Consider the following 25,463-nt stretch of genomic DNA (forward strand, 5'->3'; position numbering starts at 1 on the left):
AGAGTCAGAGTTGCTGGAAGAGTTTTGGTGCGATGGCAGATTTGGGGTGCGAGGAAGGATAGTGGGGAAGTGGGAGGTTCTAACACCTCCCCAAACAGAGCATCACTTCCTTCCTTGTGTGCTCCAAAGAGCTGTGTCACCGTGATGGCAGTGCCTTTTGACATCAGTTCGTTTTGACTGTTTCCCTACCAACTCTCACGGAGGATTCTGGTTGCATCTTCTCATCTCCTGTCTTCTCATCACCCCTCCTTCTAGAAGCTGTCACCAAACTGATATGAAAACCGTAGTTTCCCGGATTCTGGATGTAACATTTGTTCAGTATGAAAAAAATGGAAAAAATGGGGAGTATTTGAGATCTTGCACCCTGGCGTATATTGACAGTTTCACTCAAATAAACTCATAAAAATTCTCAGAAAAAGAGGGAAATGTGGACCAGGAGGGGTCTGCCACTCAGACTATTGTTAGTGGCATAGTTGGTGTTCAGTTCTAGTCAGTGTGAAGTCTCTGAAGTCATTCCAGAAGTCTCTGGCCCTAGCCAGGTTAGCTCAGTGGTTAGAGTGTCGGACTGCGGACTGAAGGGTCCTGGTCCAATTCTGGCCAAGGGCATGAGCCCCGGCCTGGTTGGGGCACCTGCAGGAAGCAACCAATCAATGTGTCTCTCTCACATCGATGTTTCTCTCTCTCTCTGTCTCTCCCTTCCACTCGCTCTGGAAAGCAATGGAAAAAGTATCCTTGGGTGAAGATTAAAAAAAAAAGTCTCTGAAGCCTCCTTCCAGTGCAGCACCTCATCCAGCACCTCACATGCCCACCTCTGCAGCATGAGTAGACAGTTTTTCTTTTGAATGAGAGCAATTCACAAAAAGCAAAATTGTTTCTCAGCCCACACCTCCTTGTTCAAAATGGTGACAGCTTTTGAGTTCCATAGGAAGATATTAAATATGTTCTTTTATAAGTTAGATTTCCTACTTTATTATTCAGATCAAGGGTTAGCAAACTCCTCTGAGCCGTATGGTAAGGATTTTAGGCTTTGCAAAACAGATGGTCTCCAAAGACTCAACTCTGCCATCTGTGGCATAAAATCAGTCATAGGCACACGTACACAAATGGGTGTGGCTGTGTGCCAATAAAACTTTATTTACACACAGAGGAAACAGGATGGATTTGGCTTGAGGTCTGTAGTTTGCCAACCCTGGTTTATATCTTTTTCAGAATTTGTGCTAATTCTCAGCCCAGGCATAGTTGAAAAGCCGCCACAGAGCTGTATTCTAGTATTTTCTTCAGAAACTGGGTTGAAGTCAATAAATGAACCTGAGAAAGATGGTGTGGCTGAAGCAGGGGCCAGATTGGACCTGAAGCATCATATGGGTTCTCACACGGGGGTCAATTCTAACACCCAGGATCACTGGGCAATGTCCAGACACATTTTAGGTTGGGAGAGTGCTGCTGGCACCTGGTGGGTGAAGGCCAGGGATGTAGCTCAACATCCCTCAATGCACAGGATGGCCCTCACTTCAAATGATCTGGCCCCCAAAATCAACAGTGCCGAAGCTGAGATACAGTGACTTACACACGAGCATGATAATTTAGAAAGCCTGCTCGCTGAGTTCTGTTTTATGGATTTCTTAATGAAAATGTAATACACACAGATGAGAAAACAGTTAACCAAAATGTTAAAGGAATGCAAAATGCAACAATAACAAGCAAGCACCATGAACAGGTCAAGGTCCCCCGCCCTCCGATCCCTCTTCTCCGGACACATTTTTATCTTTCTAGGTTTTTAGAAATTTTAACACAAACTGTTCTGTACCCCACACATTTTGACCTATTTTCATTTTTTAAAATCATGGTAATCTTCCCATGTGATTCATTTTCATGATGCAGAGTTGTTCCTTAAAGAGTTGTAAGTTTAGTTCCCAGCACGAGAGTGTATTTGACATACCATTGACTCCTTCTGCAGCACTCTGGAGCCCCTGCCTAACTGAAGCATGCAGTACACCAGTGCCCATTGGACAGGGTTAAAGCGAAGGTTTGAACACAGCATTATGGAAGTGAGTGGGATAGGGGACCCCCTGCTGGTCCCTGAACGCTCAAGGGCCCCCAAGAGTCCACTGTTTTTACCTGTTTTGGGAAACTTTAAAAGCTAGAAGGCAGATATTATAATGAGAATGTGGCACTAATCCAGCTAATTAAGACTGACAAAAGGACCAGGGTTCCTGGAGTGTCTGTCCCCTTCTAAGGCCCCAAAGGTTTTTGCACACAAATGGGAGCGGTGAGCCAGAGGATGAAGTTTCTGGGACTCTAATACAGGTACTCCATGGGAATCCCTAATGAGGCCCTCAATGGACTTGGAAACACAGATATGAAAGGGCTGGTAGTATGGATGGAAACCGGAAGGTTTAAACCCACCTTATGGGGAAAGCTTGTGTCTCCCTGACCTGCATGGTTTGTGGGAATGGCTATTATGTCTGACTGGGGACTGTTTTCCCTACTTGCAACTATAGATCCCAAACCTACTGATGAAGTCCCCAGAAAGCCCGTTAAGAGGGTAAGGGTTGGTGGGATTAAGGTGAAAGTTGGATGAAAGTGTGCCTGTTTGGACATGTTTTAGATCAAGATGCATCTCATCTCTCTTCCCAGGATGCATGACGGGGATGGATACTGTATCTTACTCGGCGCTGTACCCCTCCCCGGTGTTGCAATGCAAAAGGTATGTCCATGGGAACCATGGAGCTAAAGAGCTGGCCAGGCAAATTCTTTGCGGCACAGTCCAGTGTGGAGTGTAGACTGGAGCAATGGCCAAAGCCCGCAGGTGGTCTCCCAGCGACCACTGCTGGGACATTGAACTGGATGGAGAATTTCCAGTTGAGGACCAACTCCTAACTTGCTGTCGGATATTAAACAAAACAGCCGTGACTGAAGGACAGGAATCACCTTGAGATTGAAATACTCATGTCTCAGAGGCCCTCTTCTGCTCCCCTCCCTTACATATAGAAACCAAGCCCAATTGCCAAACAGTTTTATTTTTTAAATATCAAGAGATTATCACACAAAAACAGCTACACTGCTGAACTCGGTGACTAAAGTGCTTGAGTTTCTAGAATATCATACCCATTCCGCTCTGGCACAAGTGGCACCGAATGTGATTTCTTCCCAAAGGTTTGCAGAAGGTCCCCACTTGGGCTAGGGTCATGGCCTGCACGTGGATTCACAGTGCACACGGCTTGTCAGCATCTGACAGGAGTGGGCTGATGGTCTCTCCCTGAGTTTCCCCTGGGGTGCCCTCCTCATTGAAATACCACTGGCGGGAGGCCACAGGGCCCTGGGCCTCTTCCCAGACCTCCTGGTTGATTAAAGCTGCCTCTTTACTCACTCCAGCAGAGAGTTCCAGCACCTGGGCAAAGCTCCTGTGGGAATAATAAGAGGGATGACGCCTTCTTGCCTCTGTGCCTCTGCCTTCACCATGGTGGCAGCGTGGAGGCAGCGGGTTCAGGCTGATTCCTGCTGAGTACTCGTGGGAAAGCACAGATCAATAAGCTGTCTGAACAGAACTCAAACAGGGAAGCCCTCAAGAACAGGGGCAAGCAGGCGTGAAAGAAAAATTCATTTGTTCAAGAAATATTTAGGGAGAATCAATACCGTGTCAGGAACGAGGGACAGATTGTGAATGGGGCAGTATCCCAGCCCGCCCTTGAAGTAAATGGTGGTGGGGAAATAGGTGCTAAACGAGCATGTCTGACCACTCAAACCTGTGACCCCTGCAATCCAGAATGCTTTGGTGTGTCCTGACTTCATCCTGGGACACATGTAGAAGAAGGTAACTCGACAGTGGGTGGCATTTGTTTTTCATGAGTACCTTTCAAATATTTTAGGCATCTCAGGAAGTATGTTTAGCATACTTCTCTTGTAAAGGAGAAGAAAACAAGATTCTTTTTGGAAGATGTGGAAGAAAGCCCTGTGGTTAGAAATCCCCAGAGGAGAGTGAGAGAAGGAAGCAGGGGGGCTTTAGGGGGCTGGCCTGGGCTACGTTGGACCTGGGGCTCCACGTAGGCGCACATTGGTGAAACCCATCAAGTTGTACAACTACAATCTGCGCCTTTTCTATATGTACTTATACTTCAATAAGAAGTTCCAAAAAGATCACCCCAAGCTCTTACCCTAGAAAACATTTAGAACGTGAATAGACCGATCCAAGGGCGCCTGAAGAGCTGTGTTGCTCTGAGGAAGGGAATGAGGGGTGATGCTATTCCCCTTTCTATTTTGGCTGTTGGAGAACTCACTTGGGGTTGCAGTTGGCTGAAGGCTTTTTACCCACTCCCTTCTCCCTGCCTTGCTGGACCCTTGAACGCTCAGCCTCTGCAAATGCCAGAGCTGCCCACTCTCTGCACAGTGCAGCGCCAATGGGGGCTATTTTTCTTTCTTCTTTTTTTTAATAATATATATGTGTGTGTGTGTGTGTGTGTGTATATAATTTTTTGCTATCTTTTTCTTTCTTTCTTTTTTAAAGATATGTTTATATTGACCTGAGAGAGAGGAAGGGAGAGGAAGAAAAGCATCAGTTGGCTGCCTCCTGCATACCCCTACTAGGGACTGAGCCTGCAAACCCAGGAATGTCCCCTGACCAGGAATCAAACCAGCAACCTTTAGGTATATAGGATGATGCCCAACCAACTGAGCCACACTAGCCAGGGTCCTTTTCTTTTTTTAAATCCTCACCTGAGGATATGCTTATTGATTTTAGAGAGGGGGGAAGAGGAGAAGGGGGGAGGAGGGGAGGGAAGGAGGGAGGGAGGGAGGGAGAGGGAGAGGGAGAGGGGAGGAGAGAGAGAGAGAGAGAGAGAGAGAGAGAGAGAGGAAGAGGGAAACATCAATGTGAGGGAGAAGACCAATTGGTTGCTTCCTGTACGTGCCCCAAATGGGGATCAAACCCACAATCTTTTGGTATACAGGACAGAGTTCCAACCAACGGAGCCACACTGGTCAGGGTGCTTTTTCTTAAAATACTTTCTGAAATACCTTCGGAGCTCCAGATCCTTCTTTTGGGTCACTTCCTTGAGTTCACCCAGCAGGTCTAGCACTTTCCCACTTTCTTCTGAACTACAGACCCCAAGTTCTCCCAGCAGATGGTGTGTGGTCATCAATTCCCTCTGCAAATCATCTGGAGGGGGGTAAGGAGAGGTCATAAGCCAGGGGCTTCAAAGTGCCCCAAGCAATCCAGGCATGAGCTAGGTGGCTAACTAAAGTTTTCTTGATTTATTGAAATGCTCTCAAGGTTAAGAAGAGCTCTAAGGATGAGTCATGAAGGAAGACATCTGTGCACTAGTACCACCTCTGTGCCCCTTTGCCTGAGATCATGACGGCCTGAGACCATGGGTCAGGCGTGTCCGCCATCCAGGCAATCACTAGAACAGACCTGGAATGCATTGTGTCCCCAACAGAAACGAATGCAAAAAAAGTGGAGAAAGCCTGTGCTGTGAGTAATTTAGAAAGAATCCCATGGTTCCTTTCATTCCAGCATCACCTCCCACCCCAGTAAAGTGCTGCCTACAACTGCACTGTGACCCACCTGCTCTAGGAATAGCAGCATGTCTCCAATCCTGGCACATGTCCCATCTACCAGCTAAACATGTACACATATCACAACTAAACATTATAACATTTTGGGAACCTTATAAGGGTTCTTACAAACACACATCCTCTTTCCCCTGATGTGGTCTAAATTGTGTCCTCCCAAAAAGACATGTTCAGGTCCTGATCTCAAGTATCTGTGAATATGACCTTACTGGAAATGAGATCTTTATAGATATAACTGAGTTAGAGTGAGGTCACAGGGTAGGGCCTACTCCAATAACTGGTGCCCTTCTAAGAAGAGTGAAATTTAGATACAGAGGCACTCAAGGGACAAGGCCATGCGAAGATGAAGGCAGAAACTGGAGCAGCGAAGGAAGGCCAAGGGTCGCCAGCAACACAAGAAGCCAAGAGAGAAGCCTGGAATGGACTCTCCCTCAGAGCCTCCAGAAAGAACCAACCATGCCCACACCTTGATTTTGGCTCCTGGAACTGAGAGGAAATAAATTTCTGTTGGTTTAAGCTACCCGGTTTATGGTACTTTGTTACAGTAGCCACAGAAAACTAATACACTCCTTAATCCCAACTCCTGGCAATTATCTAAGGAACTTCTCAGAAATGGAGTCCAAGAGTTACAGATGTGCCACTGACTGCAATAACTATGCAAAAGGAAAACCAGACACACAATCATTCAACAGGCTCATTTTTCAAGATCCCATGTCAGACATATACTATTTCATGTTGGAAAAGGTTTGATTTTATTAAAAATCATCTCTGTCTGGAAGTTAATCGGTCATTGCTTAGGGCTGGGTAGCGATGGGAAGTGACAGCTAATAGATACTGAGTTTCTTTTTGGGAAACAAAGATGTCCTAAAATTAGAATGTAGTAATAGTTGCACTTCTCTGTGACTATACTAAAAACAATAAATTGTACACCTTAATGGGCAAATGGTATGGTGTCTGAGTTATATATCAATAAAGGTGTTAAAAATTTTTGTTTTAAGTCTCTGAGACTGCCAATACAGCAACACCCTTTGTGATCCTGAACTGCATTTGTGCAAAAGTTCTGCAGGAAAAGCCCACCTGATTTTAGGTGGCAATATTTTGCTACATCAGCTGCAAGCAAAACATATTTAGAGGCTCATGAGAGCTCTGCTTAGAAATAACCAAACTCTAGGGCAGCCGAAAACCTGCTTTGGGAAGATACCTGTTCTAAAGAGAATTTTAAGCTCAAGCACAGCAGTTTTCACACCTGATGAGACCCTTCTGCAGGAAAAGGATCCCTTGGCTCTCTGTAGAAGGCAGGACAGGATGGGGGTCTGCAGCCCTATCACTGCCCCAGTCAGTAATGCACCTTTGCAGAGCCCCTCCCAACACTGGGGGATTGCAGGCTGCTCCCCAAGAATGCCTTTCAGCAGGGTGGGAAATCAATGGGGAAACCACAGATCTGGGTTCCAGTACCAGCATGGTCCTTACTTGGGGCGCCACCCTGGACAAACTAGTCTTGCTGGCACCCTGCATTCTCTGCCATTTGAAAGGGAACACACCATCTACCTAAGAGGAGGCTTGTGATGATCACACGAAGGAATAAAGGTGCCGGCACACAGGAAGTGCCAATACCCACTGGCGGTTCTTCCTGTTCCTTGCCCAGCAGAGGCCCCGTTTCCTACCTAAGAACTGCTGCGGGTCTCCGTCTAAATGAACTGATCTCACAGGCAGTTCATGCCTTGTGGTGTCCAGGGCCGCCGCGAATGTCTTGTACTGCTCCTTAAAGCATTCAGACACAGCCTCATAGGGGCTGAGCATCTCAATCTGCAGGAAGGAGGGAAAGAGGCCTATGAGACGAGACCCTGAAGTTACCGCCGTGGAAGTTTCACAGATGCACGTGTGGTTAAGACACAGGTTGTTCTTTCGGGATCTCCTAGGAAATCTTCCAGAAGGTTCAGCGGGTGCAGTAGGCTCTACCCTCACTCCTGGCCGCCCACCTTGCCAAACGCATGCACCCGCCTTCCAGCACATTCACTGTGGACCCAGGAAGGCTGTGACCTCCTGCTTTGGAGCACTGAGCTGAAAAGCCTGTCCCACCTCAAGGCCATCCCAACCAACCCCCTTTTCCCTCATACACACTTTCTAGGTCCTCACAGGGCATTGTAAGGATTGTCATTTCTTTTCCTTCCACTCCATGAGGACAGGGACCCCATTCTCAGTCTGCAGCCCGGCCACAACAGGAACACATGCACCACTAGGTGTCACAGGCTGAACTGTGTTCCTCTAACCCCATAAATCCTATGTTGACATCCAAACCACCAACCCCTCAGAATGTGACCTGATTTGGAGACAGGGTCTTTACAGAGGGAATGAAGTCAAGGTGAGGTCATTAGAGTGGGCACCAATCTATATGCCTGATGTCCTTATAAAGGGGGGAGATTGGAGACAAACGCGCACACAGGGAGAACACTAAGAGAAGAGACACAGGGAGAAGACAGCCTACAAGCCAAGGAGAGACCTAAAACACATCCTTCCCTCACAGCCCTTGGAAGGAGCAAACTGCTGACACCTTGATCTCGGACCCCCAGCTTCCAGAACTGAGAAAGAATGTCAGTTGTTTCAGCTGCCCAGTCTGTAGGGCTTTGTTACAGCAACCCCGGGACATGCACACACTGCATGAGAAGCCACATCCCCCGATCGGCCCTTCTAGGTTCCAACAGTTTGCTCCATGACCTTCCTTGGTGTGGATGATTTTGTCCCAGCACTGACCATATGATGCCAAGACTGTACCTCCCACCAGCACCCTGGCCCCCTGGGCAGGCCTGAAGCATGTCATCCTGTCCCTGAGCACAAGCCGTGGGTGCCTGAAGGATATGTGCATGTGTAAGCCGAAAGGACAGGTCCCTATTCTAGGTTAGTACTTCACGTTACAGGCACATCCTCTTCTAAACGGTCACATACCCACACCTGGTGGTGTCAAAAGCCAAGCACACACTCAGAGCCAGGTGAAGAGCGACGACCACTGTAAATAATCCCTCCACACATCACGATGACCCAGTTGAGATGCACAGCTCAGAGACTGTGGCCACAACTGACCTGAGGGTTGAGGACATCCACCAGCTCCCGCTTCCTCTGACAGAGCAGGAGTTTGCGCTTTAGCTCGTGAGACTTTGTTAGGAGCTTCTCCTTCTCTTGGCACATCGTTAATAAATTCCCTTCTGCCTTTTCTTCAAATGCGGCGAGACCGTTCTCCATCTGTTAAGTGCAGAACAAGAGCTCAAGCCCGAGGGGACACCACCTCTTGGCAGATAGAGGCCGGCCTTCCACCCACGTCACACGTGACTGCGCTTCTGTTTTCACCTTTACGGCCAGCAGAGTCAGGAGTAACGTCTGGGACTCCATCAGTTCGAAGAGATCCTTAAGGAGAAAGAAAAGATACTGTGTCCCTAAGAACTGGTATAAATCTAGCTCTCTCCCCCGGGAGGGAAAGAACCCTAATCCACACGTTCTTTATTTCAGTAATTTAATAGTTCGCTACTGTATAACCACCTGCTGTTTCTATTATCTTGTTTAGTACTTTTGGGTGCTCTGTGAGAAGACAGAGGATGGTTTGGCTCCTCCCCGGGGTCAAGGGCCAGCTGGAGGGCTCTCGCGCACTAGGTGCCATTCTGGAACCAGGACTCGAAACTCCCACCCCAGGGAGACCACAGCCTGGACATCTTCCTGCCAGCAACAGGGCCTGGCCTAGCACCTTCCCTAGCATGGCACCGCATACAAGGTCCCAATCTCATTTTTTTACATGATCCGCATTTGTATCTACTCCTGTATGTGTAGTTGTAGAAACAAATTCTACAAAATGATCTAAGAATGTGTGTTGGTTTTGTCCTAAAAGACACGTTCTTGGAGCCCCAGACTTCCCACAGCACCTGGCACAAGGCAGAAGCTAAATCAAGTTTATCCAACCCATTAGCAGCTTCCCCCTCACTGCATCCACTTACTGGGTCCTTTTCCTGCGAGGCAGAAAATGATGTTGAATCGGTTTTCTTTGACATTGTTTTTTCTAATTGTGGAGTCTTTCTCAGCACACTTTTGTCTAAGATCAAGGAAAGCATTTTTAAGGTGAGAAGAGCATACTTTGGCAGCTTGCTGAGATGCACTGCAACCCTCAGCTGGGAAAATAAGGGGTGAAATGAACAACTTACCATTAATGGCTGAGAGATCCAGAAACGGTGGGGTAGTGCCGTGCCCTTCCAGCAAAGTGGATTGCAGGTCACTTTTGCTGAAGATTCCACTGCTCTCTGTGGGCCCAATGAGAATCCCTTGAAGTCATCACAGTCACTAAGATGCTCTACACCTAGGCCAGGAAGCAGGCAACCTTTGGACATTACCACTTGCTTCCAAATCTAAGCTTCTTGCTAGGTAGCAGAGAAGGCACAAAACGTTTGGAAATTCCCAGCCATCAGCTTGACTATATTTTAAAGAACTAGACAAGAGAGGCATTCTGTAAAACCCAAAGATGCAAGTATGACTTTCTACTTAGTTTAATAAAAGCTGCTGTGTTCACAACATGAGTCTAATACATGCCATATATCTGTTCTGCCCTCAGTCCTTTCTCTTTCTTTCTCTGGCAGCTTCTGAACTGTTCATCTTCCCCAGGAGTTCCCTTCATCTTTTAGCCTCTATTTAGAAATGTGAAATTATGCCTTACACCATCTAAAATGGGTACTGGTGTACTGCATGCTTTAGTTAGGCAGGGGCTCCAGAGTGCTGCAAAATGAACAGACGGTATGTCAAAGACACACTGTCGTGTTAGGAGCTAAAACAGAAAACGATTTCATGAATAACTATGCAGTTGAGAAAACAAATATGTGGAAATAAAAAAGAGCAAAGTCACAATAATGTGTAGGGCATGGTATCACTTGTGTTAAAATTTTTAAAAAATTCTAGATAGACAAAAATCTATCAAGAGCAGCTGCCTCCTGGGTGAGGAGCTGGAAACCTAAGGAGGGAGATGGTGATTTTTTATTCCTATGGCTTTTGCACAGGTTAAATGTTTTGTCATCTGCATGTACAGTATTTCTATTAAGAAATGCAATTTCCACCCTAGCTGGTTTGGCTCAGTGGTTAGAGCATTGGCCTGCGGACTGAAGGGTCCTGGGTTCGATTCCGATCAAAGGGCACATACCTCAGTTGCAGGCTTGATCCCCAGCCCTGGTCAGGGTGAGTGAGTGAGACGACCAATAGATATGTCTCTCTCATATCAATGTTTTTCTCTCTCTCTCTCTCCCCCTCCCACTCTCTGAAAAGCAATGGAAAAAGTATCCTCGGGTGAGGAGTCAAAAAAAAAAAAAAGAAATGTAATTTCCTATAAAGCCAAATGATAGAACTGATAAAGCAGTCCCTCTAAACCATGGTTATGCTTGGCCTAGCATGTTTTGTTCAGTGGTTAGAGTGTCAGCCCGAGGACTGAAGAGTCCTGGGTTCGACTCCGGCCAAGGGCACATACCTTGGTTGCAGGCTCAATCCCCAGCCCAGTCTGGGCACATGCTGGAGGCAACCAATTGATGTGTCTCTCTCACATCAATGTTTCTTTCTCTCTCTCTTTCCTTCCACTGTCTCTGAAAAGCAATGGAAAAAATATCCTCTGGTGAAAATTGAAAAAAAAAGTAGTAAACCATGGTTATGCCTGAATTATGGTTTCTTAGCCTTGGCACTATTGACATTTGGGGCTGGATAATCCTTTGTTGTGGGCTGTCCTATGCACTACAGGGTGTCCTGTACACTGCAGGGTGTTGAACAGCACCCCTGGCCTTCACCCATTACATGTGAGTAGCATAGCTCCGCACTCCTTCGCAACAACCAAAAATGTCTCTAGACATTGTCGTGTCCCCCGGGGGTCAGAATTGCCCCCAAGTGAGAACCCTAATTTTAAAATGTGGCTGGCCCACATTCTGACCCCTCAGGCTATGCCAATTTTCTCAGCTTCATGCATGATGCTCAACTCATTGCATAAGAAAATACTCGAAAGTGGTACCTGCTTCCCTCAATCATGCCTGTGTCAAGGAACAGTGAAAATTCTGACAAACATCTAAACTAGTATCAGAATACTTACAGCTTGCAGGCCAACCCCAGTCCACTTCCTGTTTGTTAAAAGTTTTACTGGGACACAGACACGACCATTCGTGTATGTATGGTCTGCGGCTGCTTTCATGCTGCAAATGGCAGAGTTGAGTTTTTGTGACAGAGAGTGTCTGTCCTGCAAAGCCTAAAATTTTTACCATCTGGCTCAGAAAAGGTTTGCTGACCCTTGATCTGAATACAGTAGAAAATCTAAGTTGTAGGAAAACACATTTAATTTTTTCCTATGAAAAATTAAAATTTTCTATGAAAAATTCAAAGCTGTCACCATTTTGAACAAAGAGGTGAGGGCCAAATAACAGTTTTGCTCTTTGTGAATTGTTTTCATGCAAAAGATCTACCCAATCTTGCTGAAGAGGTGGACACTGCTATGGAGGGAGGGGCCTTCCCAGAATTCTAGATGAACACTGACTAGAACTGAAAACCAAATCCACCAACAGTGATGGTCTGAGTGGTAGACTGTAAGGGAACTTTCCCTCCTGGTCTACATTTTCCATTTTTTTATAATGAACATATGCCACATCTATCATCAGAAAAACTGAAAGATTTCGTATCACTTTGGTGACAGCTTTTAGATAAAAGATATAGGGAGACCATTACAAGGAAGACCAAAAAACCAAGGCAGTGACAGGCAGGAGGATGAGGCCTCACACCTTTTCTGGTCCTGGTCTTAGAGCTCTGGCAGGAAACAGTGACAAGATTAAGGAACTGGTGCTACAAGGAAGAGCCATGACGGCAACTTGGCTCTTCTCTGGGGCCACACAGGAAGGAAGTAACCTCCCCCCACTCCCCTGCCATCTCCTTTCAGCTCCCCCGCATGCCCCAAATCTGTCCCTACACTGAACACTTTGCCCAGCTCTTTCTTCTGATGCTTCCAAGAAAGAAAAGAAGGACTTTTAACTTAGCATATCTGAAAACATAATTCACCACCACGCTCATCACTCCTGAGCTCCACAGCTGTTTTCTACCCTCCCTCCATCATTACACACCTTTGCTCTTCTGGAGTGAGTTGGGTTTCCTTCCACCTTCAGGTATCTTCCCACTGGTCTTTAAAGCATCTGTTGCAGGAGCCTGTTAGGGAACACATGACACTCAGGGGACGAGATACCTTCCCTTCATGAGAAGGGGCCCCTTCACGGTCTGCAAGGTTTGCATCTGTTCTTACATTGAGGCAAGGGACAGGCTTAAGGAGTTCTGACATTTAATTACATATATACAGGACATGCTAATTTTGTCAAAAAGGATACCCTCACATGCATAGAACATAGGGAACCACCAAAATGTTTGCCAGTGATTATCTCTGATGTGGCAGATTGCAGACAACTGATTTTCTGTATACTTTTTCATATTTGCCAATTTTGTAGATAAGACTATATTACTTTGGTCATCAGGAAAAACAAAGTTTTTGTACAGGTATTAATCTTCAAAACTTACACAAAGGCAAGCAACACATGTAGCTAGCAAACCATTAAAATATAATAATGTAAAAGAAAAAAGAAACCTTTAAAGAGTGAGAATATTTCAATGCACAGAGATCACTCCTATTCAACTTTGTCCTAGAATAAGAAATAAAAGGCAAACAGGTAGTAAAGGAAGAAATAAAACTCTCTTCTTTCAGACATGATTCCTTATGTAGAAAATTCCAAAACATTCAAAAATGCTACTAAAATTAATAAGTTTAGCAAGGCTGCAAAACTTACAGGTTGCAAAATATAATTTTAAAAAATTAATGAATTATATTTCTAGTAAAGAACAATTTTGGAAATTGAAATTAAAAGACAGTACCAAGTAGCATGGCGGGTGTGGTTCAGTTGATTGAGTGTTGTCCCATGCACCAAGAGGTCACCAGTTCAATTCCTGGTCAGGGCACATGCCCGGTTTGTGGGGCTCGATCCCCAAGATGGGGCATGCAGGAGGCAGCTGATCAATGTTTCTTCTCATCAATGTTTCTCTCTGTCTCTGTCTCTGTCTCTCTCTCCCCCTCTTCCCTTTCTCTCCCCCCTCCCTCTCCCTTTTTCCCTAAAATCAATAAAAACATATTTCAAAGAAAATAGTGCCATGTATATAGAACTAAAAAACACTTAGGTATAAACCTAACAAAACATGGGGAAGGTCCGTCTACTGGAAACACAGAACACTGTTGAAAGAAATCCAAGAAGACCGAAATAAATGGAGAGGTACACCATGTTCATGGACTTAATGACTTGGTGTTTTTAAGATGCTGTTCTCCCTAATTTAATGCATAGATTCAATACAGTCAAAATCCCAGCAGGGGCCCTGGCTGGTGTGGATCAGTGGTTCGAGCACTGGCCCGTGCACTGAAGAGTCTAGGGTTCAATTCCAGGTCAAGAGCACGTACCTGGGTTGCAGGTTGATCCCTGGCCCCCAGTTCACATACAGGAGGCAAACCAATCAATGTGTCTCTCTCACAATGATGTTTCCTCCCCTCCACTCTCTCTCTCCCTCTTTCCCTTCCACTCTTTCTAAAAATCAATGGAAAAAATATCCTTGGGTGAGGATTAACCAAAAAAATAATAAAATCCCAGCAGGAGTTTTAGTAGAAAATGGCAAGCTAAGTCTAAAATTTATATGGGAAGGCAAAGGAACTAGAAGAGTCACAGAGTTTTAGAGGAGAACAAAGTAGGAGAATTCACACTACTGATTTCAAGCCTTGCTATGAAACTAACAATAATCTCAGCAGCATGGAACTGGCCTAAGGATAGACAGGTAGAAAAACGGAAAAGAACAGAGTCCAGAAATGATGCACATATACAGGCAATTAGCTCCTGACAGAGGTGACGAGACAATACAATGAGGAAAGGAAAGTCAACAAATGGTACTGGAACAAGAGAACATTCATACATTTAAAAATGAACTTCAATTCCACTGTTGCAACAGATATCAAAATTAAAAATGGATCACAGACCTTAATGTAAAACCTAAACCGATAAAACTCCTAAAAGAAAATATGGGAGAAAATCTTTTTGATCTTGGGTTAGGCAAGGATTTCTTAGATAAGACACCGAAAGTACAATCCATAAAAGCAAAAATCAATAAATTGGGCTTCATCAAAATCAAGAATTTCTGCTCTTCACAAGGCACTTAAGAAAATGAAGTCACAAAGACAAGCCATATCCTGGCCAGGCAGTTCAGCTGGTTAGAGCATCATCCCAATAAGCCAAGGTTGCAGGTTCAATCCACAGTCAAGGCACACACAAGAATCAACCAATGAATGCATTAATGGGTGGAACAACAAATCACATCCCCTCCCATTCCTGTCTCTCCAAAATCAATAAATACACTTAAAAAATTTTTTTAATTAAAAAAAAAAAGACAAGCCACACAGTGGGAGAAAATACTTGCAAATCACTATACAAGGTTTGCATCCAAGATGTAGAAAGAACTCTCCAAGCTCCATAAGGGGAGCCTAGGTCAGTGTGGCGCAGCTGGCTGGGTGTCATCCCGTGAACCAAAAAGTTGCTGGTTTGATTCCAGTCAAGGGCATATACCCAGGTTTCAGCACTGTGCAGGAGGCAGCTGATGGATGCTATACTCTCATTGATATTTCTCTCTCTCTCTCCCTTCTTCTCTCTCTAAAAATCAATAAGCTATTCTTTAAAACAAACAAACAAAATACTCCATAATGAGAAAATAAACAACCCAATTAAAAAATGGGCCAAATTCTAATGGACACATCACCACAGATATAAGAATGGACAATAAGCACAAGAAAAGGTGTTCAATATCGTAAGTTGTTATGGAAATGCAATTAAAACCACAATGAGATACCACTTTACACCCACTAAAACGGCTTCAATCTTAAAGTACTGACTGATACCTTCTGTGGCTGGTGGGAATGTAAAATGGCGCAGCCACTTCGGCTAACAGCTGGGCAGTTTCTTACAGAGTCACACACATGCTTACACTATAACCCCGTCATTTTCCTCCTAGGAGAAATGATAACATGACCACACAGACTCCTGCACAGAAATGTTTAAGGTGGTTTTATTCAACATCACCAAAAATGGGAAACAAACCAAATGTCCTTCACCGACTGAGCACACTGGGGTCCATCCATACAGTGGATTATTCTTCAGCCATCAGAAGGGACCAACACTAAGTGTGACGGGCAACGACAGGAAGGGAGGTCCAGTGAGCTCTTTATGTGAAAGAAGGCAGATACAAGAGGCTGTACCCTGTGTGACACTTTTTAAATAACCTTCTGGAAAAGGGAAAGCTACAGGGATAAAAAACATCAGGGTTGCCTGGGGTGAGGAGCGGCTGGCTCCATCAACGCGCAAGGGAATTTTGGGAGGTGACAGACTGTTCTGCATCTTGATTGTGGTAGGTCCATGACTGGATGCATTTGTGAAAACTCAGAGAACTGGATGCTGAAAGAGTGTCGCTTACTCTATGTACATTATACAGCAGATCTTTGAATAACACTGTTTCATTATACACTTGATGAGATGCCATAGGAACTTTACTCTTGCTTACAACAGCCTATGGTAAAACTGGTTTCATTACACATTAAGTGAGGACTTACTCTACCTTAATTTAAAAGATGCAAAAAATAAAAACAGGGAAGCTCTTGAAGGTCGGAAATACTACATGCGGCAAGTAGACACACGGGGGCGCTGTAACCAAGTCTGCAAGACAACATTAAAATTATGACATGTGGACTGTGATCCTTCGTTAAGTATCACTTCAATACTGTAAACCACAGATTTTAGGTGATAATATGTCAACAGGTTCATCGATTGTAAATATACACCACTCTGGTACAGGATGGTGATAGTGGGGGAGGCTATGTATACATGGGGTGGGGAGGTGCAAGGGAAACCTCTGTATCTTCTGCTCAGTTTTGCTGTGAACCTAAAACTGCTCTAAAAAAGTCCAAAGAAGATGTGATAAATATATACAATGGAATACTACTCAGCCATAAGAAAGAATGAAATACTGCCATTTGTGAAAACATGGATAGACCTTAAGAATATTACGCTAAGCAAAATAAGTCATAAAAAGCTAAGAACCATGTGATTTCACTCAGACGTGGGATATAAAACTGAAACTCATAGACACAGACAAGAGTATGGTGGTTACCAGAGAGAAAGGGTGGGTTTGGGGTGGGGGGGATAAAGGAGGCCAAATATATGGTGACGGAAGACAGTTTGACTTTGGGTGGTGGGCACACAATGCAATATACAGATCTTGTATCATAGAACTGTACACTTGAAAACCTTATCATCCTATTAACCAATGTCACCCCAATAAAATTAATTTTTAAAAATCCCATTAAAAAATCACTCCAAGAAGCATTCTATCAAACAATTTTTGCAAAGCTATCCTTTTTCTTCAGGCTGGATCTTAAGTCACATTTTTAAGAACCCACCATCTACCCTATCCAGGTTTAAAAAGATAGTGGAAATGAATATTTAAGTTTTACAATAAATAATTATTCCGAAAATAGAGGGAGAGCACGACCTTCGCCTCAACACATTCTCACTCAGTAGGTACACACTGAAACAAAATATATAATTGGGTAACATACTGTTTTCATTAAACATCATACAAAGTGTGTTCCCATGCTGTTAAGTGTTTCATGCCATCATTTTCAATGATTTCATCATTTTCATGGTGTGACTATAGGTAGTTCATGAAGCTCCTCCTCTACTACTGGTGTTTCAGGCACAGCATTCTTCCCATAGTCGTTATCTATAACCCTGTGGGGATTTTTTTAACTACCAGCTAAGGCCAGGGACCGTATGCTGGGCACTCACCAGAGCTGCTTCCAGGACAGAATCCAGAAAGGAATGACGGGGTTGAAAAGCAGAACAATTTTAGGTTTCAACAGAGATCATGGCTTTGCAAAAGGATTCTCAAAGAGATTGGCAGCTCACAAAAGAGACATAGGACTCAGCATGAAGGGCACAATGACCCCAAAGGCAACTGGGCAAAATCCCCAAAATGCTGCCTTTGGCACCAGGCCATGCCTGGCTCAAATAACTTGTGTCAGAATTCTAACTTCGTTAGAACGCCCTTCAGAACTGTTTCAAACATTATGTGTTACCTTTTTGGTGGTTTTCTTCTCATACTGCAGGTATCGGGATTCGACCACTTTTCCGCCTGTTGGGGAACACACTGTTGGTTTATAACAAACCTACAATAGTGGTGTGTGAAGACCCAGCATGTGCCACGGACCCCTACTACCGCCCCCAGAGCCAGGTGCTCTCGGCCCCCCCAGCTCAACAGCAGAAATGGGGGAGCTGATCCCCTTTGCTCCTCTCAGATCCTGTTCTTCAGTACTCTCAAGTATGTATGGGACACCTACTGTGAGCAAGAACATTTATGGGACACTTACTGTATGAGACATCTACTATATACAAGTCCCTGGGCTCGGGACAGAGCCACAGAGATCCACAGGAGCAGAAAGGGGACTCAGGGGCAGGGCAGGGAAAGGAAGACAGACCTACCACACAGAGCCACCTGTTTGCTGCCTCCTCCTCTCTCCCAGCTCACTTCCAGTGGTCATGACCCCAACTGCCCCTTCCCCCACTGTCTCCGACCCACGGTACTACCATTCACATACCCTCACCCCACCTCTCCTAGATCACCCACTCCCCTGAACACCCTCAGCACCAAGGCCCTTCTCAGACACAGCTCCCTGTGACAGTCCAGTCCCAGGTCCCCTTCCACGCCTGCCCCTGGGGCATTGAACATGGATGGAGGAAACCCCACCTGTCCTCCCAACCTCCAGGGGCTCTCGCTACAGGCAGCCCCCACCAGCGATCACCCACATTCCTCTGTTCCGTCCTCCATGCCCTCTCCCGGACCCTCCCTTATACCTTTTCCTCTGGGCCCATTTTCTGGTCAGCTGGGGACCATCTACTTCGCTGGGAAGACAGCAGTGGCCTCAGGAGACCCTCCTTCCTTGGCATCCAGCCACCACCCAACCTCAGGGCAGCATCCTGACCCCACCATGTGGAGGGACCTCTGTTCCTGGGTAAAGAGAACCCACACTCTTGCTGTTAGAGCCCAGCCCCCACCTCATAAGGAAACTGCCTTGGAAACCCCTGTCCTCCTCACCCCTAACACCACTCCTGCTCCTCTCCACAGGTCACACTGTTAATCTCCCCCCACACACCCTGTTGGGCTCACCCCCACTTCTCTGCTTCCCTTTACAGTGCTGGCTCCTCCTTCTCTCCTCCCTCTTCCCTTGAATCCCCACACACACACACCTGGCTCTCACACCCAGCACTGTACAGAAGAAACTCATTTCAGCAAGACCACCAAAACCTCCCTGCTCCGAATTCCATCAGCCATCCTCAGGCATCAGCAGCACGGGGCACAGCGCTCGCTCATGTGCCCCCTCCTCTTCAAATAACCTGTGGCCTCCAGGCTGGCTGTCCCCTGGTGGCTGACAACAGGCTATCTTGCAGCTCCACCAGCTGGTGAAGCCTGAGCACCTCCAGGCCCATTACAGGTCCACACAACTCAGGGCATCCTTCTGACCGAGTCACCTCCTCACTCCCTTCAGTGACTCTGTTCCCTAGATCATGACCCCCTTTTGCTGTTCTCCAACAGGCTGCTCCCGCACCTGACCCCCTTCCCAACTCTGCTCAGCCTAGCACTTCCCATGGACCCAGAAACTATCCCCATCCTGCTGTTTTTGCCACAGCTTCTGTTATCATCCTCTGCACCCTGGGTCTCCTCACTTTTCCACTCGTTGCACTGCCTGTGTCCCAGACAGCCAGCTCCCTGAGGGCAGGGACTAGTGTCTGTTTGGCTTGCTGCTATATCCCACCACCCTGCAGGGAGTAGGTGCTTAACTGATCAAATGCATGATTCTGCATATTCTAGGTGCCTCTAGAGCTCAGGGTCTCCCCAGAGAGAGTGACACAGTCAACATCCACAGCTCAGTTTGGTTGAGCAAGACTGATTTCAACTGAATCTTCACAGCATGATTTGCATCTTCCATTGGAGATTAGGATTGCAGATGTCACGCCAAGAGGAAAGGAGGCACACCCACAGTTAACGGGGAGCCTGGTGTGGGCCATGGAGGCAGTGGTCACCCTGAGCATGCCCCAGGAAGGGAAGAGTTGTGCCTACAGGGCAAGTGGGCTCAGACAATCAGAAAGGAGGTAACTAAGGTCAAGACTAGGACCAGGCAGGGTCCGGGAAGAGAATCAAGCCACCCAAAGGTCTGCGCTGGACATGAGGGATTGGGACAAAGGACACCCCTCATTCCAAGCAGGCGTGGCCATCCTGCATTGGGTCTTTCTGATACCATTAGCAAAGGGTGTTGCACATCTAGGAAAAATCTGAGGCTCTGGGTTCCTTGGACAGCTGAAAGCAGTTTCAAGTTTCCAGAAAACTAGAATGCACCTGTTTGTTTTACTCGGTGGTGGGTTTTCCACAGCAGCAGTGTTACAGTGAAGGATATAATTTGTGTTCAAGAATCAGACCGCGTGTCAATAGAAGAGATGTTACAGACAAGATCCTGCTCTAAGTTCTCTGAGAAATGCAGCACCACACAGCACACTTTAATACGTCATTTCAGAGGTTTGAGCTCCAACATGGGAGATCCTCAAGAGTCAACTGAGCACTGCCAAGAATCAAGGGGTGCTGTTCACAGTGACCCCAAACACTCAGGTGGACATGGGGGCACCCCCAAAGGACTAATATGCTTTCAGAGAGGAGAGTTAGGAAACTGATGTTTAATAATGAACTCAGCTCAGGCTCTCTTCACCCAGTGACAAGTCCTGGGCATAGCCCGAAATAACCCCACCCAGCCCTGCCACAACCCTGGCTGCAGTAAGGCTGGGTGACCAGACTAGAAATCTCCCAAGGAGTGACCAGAAGAAGGTAAAGCCATAGCTCCCCTGCTCTGCTCTCTTTTTTTTCTCCCCCAAAAGCACTTACTAGAAAACAAAATCACTTTTTATTTTATGGGCTCATGAGGTAGATTATAACTTGACTCACCTTGTGTTTGTCTTCCTTTCGGCTTAGGGCCACTGGGAGTACTGGGAACCCCCGAAGAAGGCATCCTAAAAGAGAGGGGTGTGGTCTTGTTAATGTAGTTGACAAGAAGCAGAGGGAAGCCAGTGATGAGCCCAGGTTTCTCTGCGAAGCTGGGCCACCTCAACAGGAAGATGGACATGGAGTCCCATCATCTGGGTGACACAGAGTAGCCCCACAGAGCAAGAAGAGCACACATTTCTGCCAAGCCTCAAAGATCTCAACTTAAGTCATGAGTTCATTAATTCTGCAGGTAGTTATGTGCCTGCTGTTTGCCACTGGGGATACAGGGTGAATGAGAGATGGAGCTCCTTCTGTGATAGTGAAGAGCAGCATTTTTCTGTTGGGCAAATGTGAAGGCACCCCAGACAGGCACTCCCCCCAGGGGTCAGGGGAGGTGAGCAATAAAACACCTTTTGCTCAGGTACACGGGGAAGGACATTCTAAGACAGGGATCAGTAAGACGAAGGGCAAGACGAAGGGCAGAGGAGAATGACATGGAAATAAGAATTGATCAGCTCTATAGCTCAGCTGGAGAATACTGGCAGGAGTATGGGATCAGGAGGAGAGCATGCTGGCCCAGGCTGGCAGTTCCAAACACCCACCTTAAGGACTGGGACTTGGTCCTATAGCCCAGGGGCTGGCAACCTTTCTCTGTAAAGGGTGGGGTGGTAAATATTTTCAGCTCTGTCAGCCATGTGCTCATAGTCACAACTACTCAATCTTGCCATCGTGGCATGGATGATGCAAAAAGAAATGGATGTGACTATGTCCCAATAAAACTTTATTTATACACAGTGACATCTGAAGTTCATACAATTTTCATGTGTCCAAAACATTCTTCTTCTATTGATGTTTTTTAACAACCATTTAAGAATGTACAAACCATTCTCAGCTTGCCAGCCATATAAAAAAAGGGGGCGCTCTGGCTTTCACCCATAGGCCCTAGGGAACAGACACTGTCAGAGCCATGTTTCATGAAGACTACTGGCGGCCAGGAAAAAGACAGGCTCTAAGGTTCTAGAAGGACAGGGACCAGGTCTGCTCCTCACCATTCCACAGTGCCTATGTATTCATCTGTTCAAGCTTCCATCACAAAATATGAGACTGGGAGGCTTAAACAGCACACATTTTTTTTAATCCTCACCTGAGGATATGTTTTTTATTGATTTTAGAGAGGAAGGGAAAGGGAGAGAGAAACATGAATGTGAGAGAAAAACATCGCTCGTCTGCCTCCTGAGGACCAAACCCACAACCTAGGTATGTGCCCTAACCAGGAATCAAACCCGCAACCTTTCAGTGTATGGGATGATATTCAACCAACTGAACTACACCAGCCAGGGCAAACAGCAGACATTATTTCTCACAGTTTTGTAGGCTGGAAGTCTAAGATCAAGGTGTGAGCAAGGTAGGTAGGCACTGGGAAAGAGAGAGGGAGTGATGAGGGAAGGGAGGGGGAAAGAGGGAGAGTTAGAACCTCACTAGTGTTCCTTATCATAAGGACACCAATTCTTTCAGATTAGGGCCCCACCCTTATGACCTCACTTAACCTTCATTACTGCCATAGAGGCTACATTTCCAAATATAATCGCATGCGGCTTAGGGCTTCAGTGTATGAACTGGGGGAAGAGGCAGTGCATAAATATTCAGTCCATAATGGCCTGGCAGACAGGAGGCACTTGGTATATACTTGTCATACAAATAACAGGAGTGCTTACTAAAGGGCAATTTTGACCTCTAGGAGATATCTGGCAATATTTGAAGACATCTGTGATTGTCACAACAGAGGGGGATGTTATTGGCATAATGGGTCAAGGATAGAGATGCTGCTCAACACCCTATAATGCATAGTACATCCCCCCTCACAGATTGAGTTCCACATGCCTACACTGTCACGGTTGAGAGCCCCTGCCATAATGAATAGGTAATCAGGAGCATGAAACTGAAGACACAGAGAGCTTGGAAGGCTGCCCCAGAACTCCTACCAAAACTAACAAAGCAACAGGGAAATGCAATGAGATATCACCCCACACCTGTTACAATAGCTATTATGAAAAGACAAGAAATAACAAGTGTTGGAGAAGATGTGAAGGGGGGTGGAACCCTTGATGGGAATGTAAACTGGTGCAGCCACTGTGGAAAACAATATGGAGGTTCTTCAAAAACTAAAAATAGAAGTACCATCTGATCAAGTAATCCTCTTCTGGGTATTTATCCTAAAGCAAATAAAAACTCTAACTCTAAAAGATATCTGCACCCCATGTTCACTGCAGCATTATTTACAATAGCCAAGACATGGAAGTCAAACTGAAAAAGACAAATACTATATGACCTCACTTACATGTGGAATCTACAAAACAAAAGATGACACTGAACTCATAAAGAGAACAGAATGGTGGTTACCAGAGTTGGGGATGGGAGGGCACGAAATGGATGAAAAGGGTAAAAAGGTATAAACTTCCTGTTATAAATAAGTGTTGAGGATGTAATGTACAACCTGTGGTCACTATAGGTAAGAATACTGTGTTGCATATTTGAAAGTTGCGAAGAGTACATTTTCAAAGTTCTTATCGTAAGAAAAAAAAATTTGTATGGTGACAGATGTTAACTGGACTTACTGTGATCAATTTGCGATATACAGAAATATGAAATCATTGCACTGCACACAGGAAACTAACATAATGTCATGTCAATTATACCTCAATTTTAAAAAGGAAAAAAAATAACAAAACCTGAATATTATTTGGTCTTAAAAAGGAATGAACCACTAATGCATGCTAAAACAATGAACCTCAAAAACATGATGCTGAGTGAAAGAAGCCAGATACAAAAGGCCATATAGTATACGAATCCATTTACATGAAATGTTCAGAACAGGCAAACTCACAGAAGCAGAAAGCTGACTAGTGGTTGCCAGGAGCAGAGTGGGGTGGATGAAGAATGGGGAGAGAGTGCTAACGGATACAGGGTTTCCTTCTGGGCTGAAGAAAATGTTCTAGGACAAAAGAGGTGGTGGTTGCACGACATTGTGAATGTCTTCATGCCATGGAATTGCTCACCTTACAATGGTGAGCAATTAAAGAATGAGGCCTGACATAACAGGTGAGGGAACAGTGAGGTAGGAATCACTGACAAGTCAGCTGTGGGGTGCGGGAAGAGTCTGGCAGTGCCTCCCAGGTTTCCAGTCTGGGCAAATGGAAAGAGGAGGGGATGCCAGGAATGAGAGACCAACAATGCAGGAGAAGCACATTGAAGGGCCAGGCTGAGGCCTGGGCACTTTGATTCTTGCTAACATCACAGGCTCCACTAGTCAAAGCAGCGGTGGTTACCTGCTCAGTTCACTGTAGCCACCTTCTGTGTAGCTGGCTTGGAAGACCCCAAAGTGAGACCCAGGCCATGGTGGGAGGCAGCTCCAATCCTACAAATACATATCTAACGGTTGGCCTGCTTTATCCCTGTTTTCCAGGCAAGTACCAAAGGCTTAATCAGGTCACCCCTAGTTAGTCTCAATGCTGGAAAGGGACAGAGCAAGGATTCCCTCAGATCGAAGACTGGGCTCTGGAGCCAAACAAAATGAGCTCAGACCAAACAAGCAGGAGCCTGGGGTTGGGGTTGGGGGTCACTACACCTGTGCTAGCTTCAGGTACCACCCCCATACTGTAGCTCAGAAAAACTAACCAGTCTCACAGTTCGGGCAAAGGGCTGTGGAGGAAACACAAGTGATTTCAGGGGCCCATTTAATTTTCATTCTCATTGGCACAATAAACGTTAGGAGAATGAACAAATAAGACAAAACACAGCCCTGGAATCACTTCTGGCACCATGTAAGCGTTCGACGTCTTTCTTGTTGTTCTTGCTGTGTGACTCTGGACAAATTACCTTACCTCCCTAAGACTCCATCATCTCATCTGTAAATGGGAAACATATAAAAAGGCGGATGGGAGGATTAAAGAAGATATTTTAGTGGCCCAGCACTTGTCCACTACAAAGTGATTATTCTAACAGCGACAGATCATATTTACGGGTCAGGCACGTTCTAAATGCTTTGAAGGCTCACATGAGGCCTCCAGGTTGAGCGGTGACATCATCAGCCCCATTTCGCAGCGGAGGAAGCGAGGCAGTGTTTAACGTCACGTGCCTTGCAGGAGATGACTCCGGATCGAAGCGGCAGACTCGGGACTTGAACTCGCGATTTAGTCAACAGCCCGCTTTCCGAGCATGCGCAGCGCTCGCATCCCAGGGGCTTCCCAGAACCTGGGCATCCTTGGTGGTTTCTAGAGGGGTCAGGTCTGGACTCACTCCCAGGGCCCCCGTTTCCCAACTTTGCTACCCCTTGCCCCCAGCCGTCCGGCAACCACAAAATCCAGACCTGCAGTATTTCAACTCACCCAGAGCCGCGCCCCGAGGAATCCGCCATTTTCCCGCCTTCAACTCAAAGGCGGGCTCTTCAAGTTCTCTGGCCCCGGGACCTCAGGAGGGGTGGCCGCGGGCCACAGGGAAGAGTAGATGCAGGCGGAGCGGGCGTTTCCAGCGCGCGCTCCTCTCGGTTCTCCCCCACACTTGGTATCGCTCACCAGTGCAGGAGGCAGTGGCCCAGGCCCCTTTAGGGGCGGGGCTTCATGGCTCTCCCGCCCGGTGGCCCTCTGGCGTCACGCCCAGGCCCCGCCCCCCGGAAGAGGGAGTGTGCGGGGGAGCCGCCCAGTAGGGACGGGGTTTGGAGCGCCCCGCCCCGTGGCGCGCTGGCGTCACGCCCC

General features: G+C 46.3%; 1 protein-coding gene across 3 annotated transcripts; it reads right to left on the reverse strand.

Annotated features, from left to right (window-relative positions):
• Positions 1–678: 678 nt before the first annotated feature.
• HAUS8 (HAUS augmin like complex subunit 8) lies at positions 679–25,167 on the reverse strand. Of its 3 annotated transcripts, XM_016209391.2 has the most exons (11): positions 25,098–25,167; positions 20,674–20,738; positions 17,762–17,817; positions 12,681–12,762; positions 9,756–9,851; positions 9,552–9,646; positions 8,914–8,970; positions 8,650–8,808; positions 7,236–7,377; positions 5,014–5,155; positions 679–3,404 (listed from the first exon to the last, which is right to left on the reverse strand). In XM_016209391.2, the coding sequence occupies exons 1-11, from the start codon at positions 25,124–25,126 to the stop codon at positions 3,206–3,208; spliced, it is 1,122 nt and encodes a 373-aa protein (XP_016064877.2). In that variant the 5' UTR covers positions 25,127–25,167; the 3' UTR covers positions 679–3,205. The 3 variants fall into 3 exon arrangements, with proteins under 3 accessions (XP_016064877.2, XP_016064880.2, XP_016064878.2); XM_016209394.2 differs by lacking the exons at positions 20,674–20,738; positions 25,098–25,167 and adding an exon at positions 13,193–13,247 and having other exon boundaries at positions 680–3,404; positions 17,762–18,247; XM_016209392.2 differs by lacking the exons at positions 17,762–17,817; positions 20,674–20,738; positions 25,098–25,167 and adding an exon at positions 13,193–13,633 and having other exon boundaries at positions 680–3,404.
• Positions 25,168–25,463: the final 296 nt, after the last annotated feature.

Source organism: Miniopterus natalensis, chromosome 4 (assembly GCF_054644295.1).
Source record: "Miniopterus natalensis isolate mMinNat1 chromosome 4, mMinNat1.hap1, whole genome shotgun sequence".
Lineage (NCBI taxonomy): Eukaryota > Metazoa > Chordata > Mammalia > Chiroptera > Miniopteridae > Miniopterus > Miniopterus natalensis.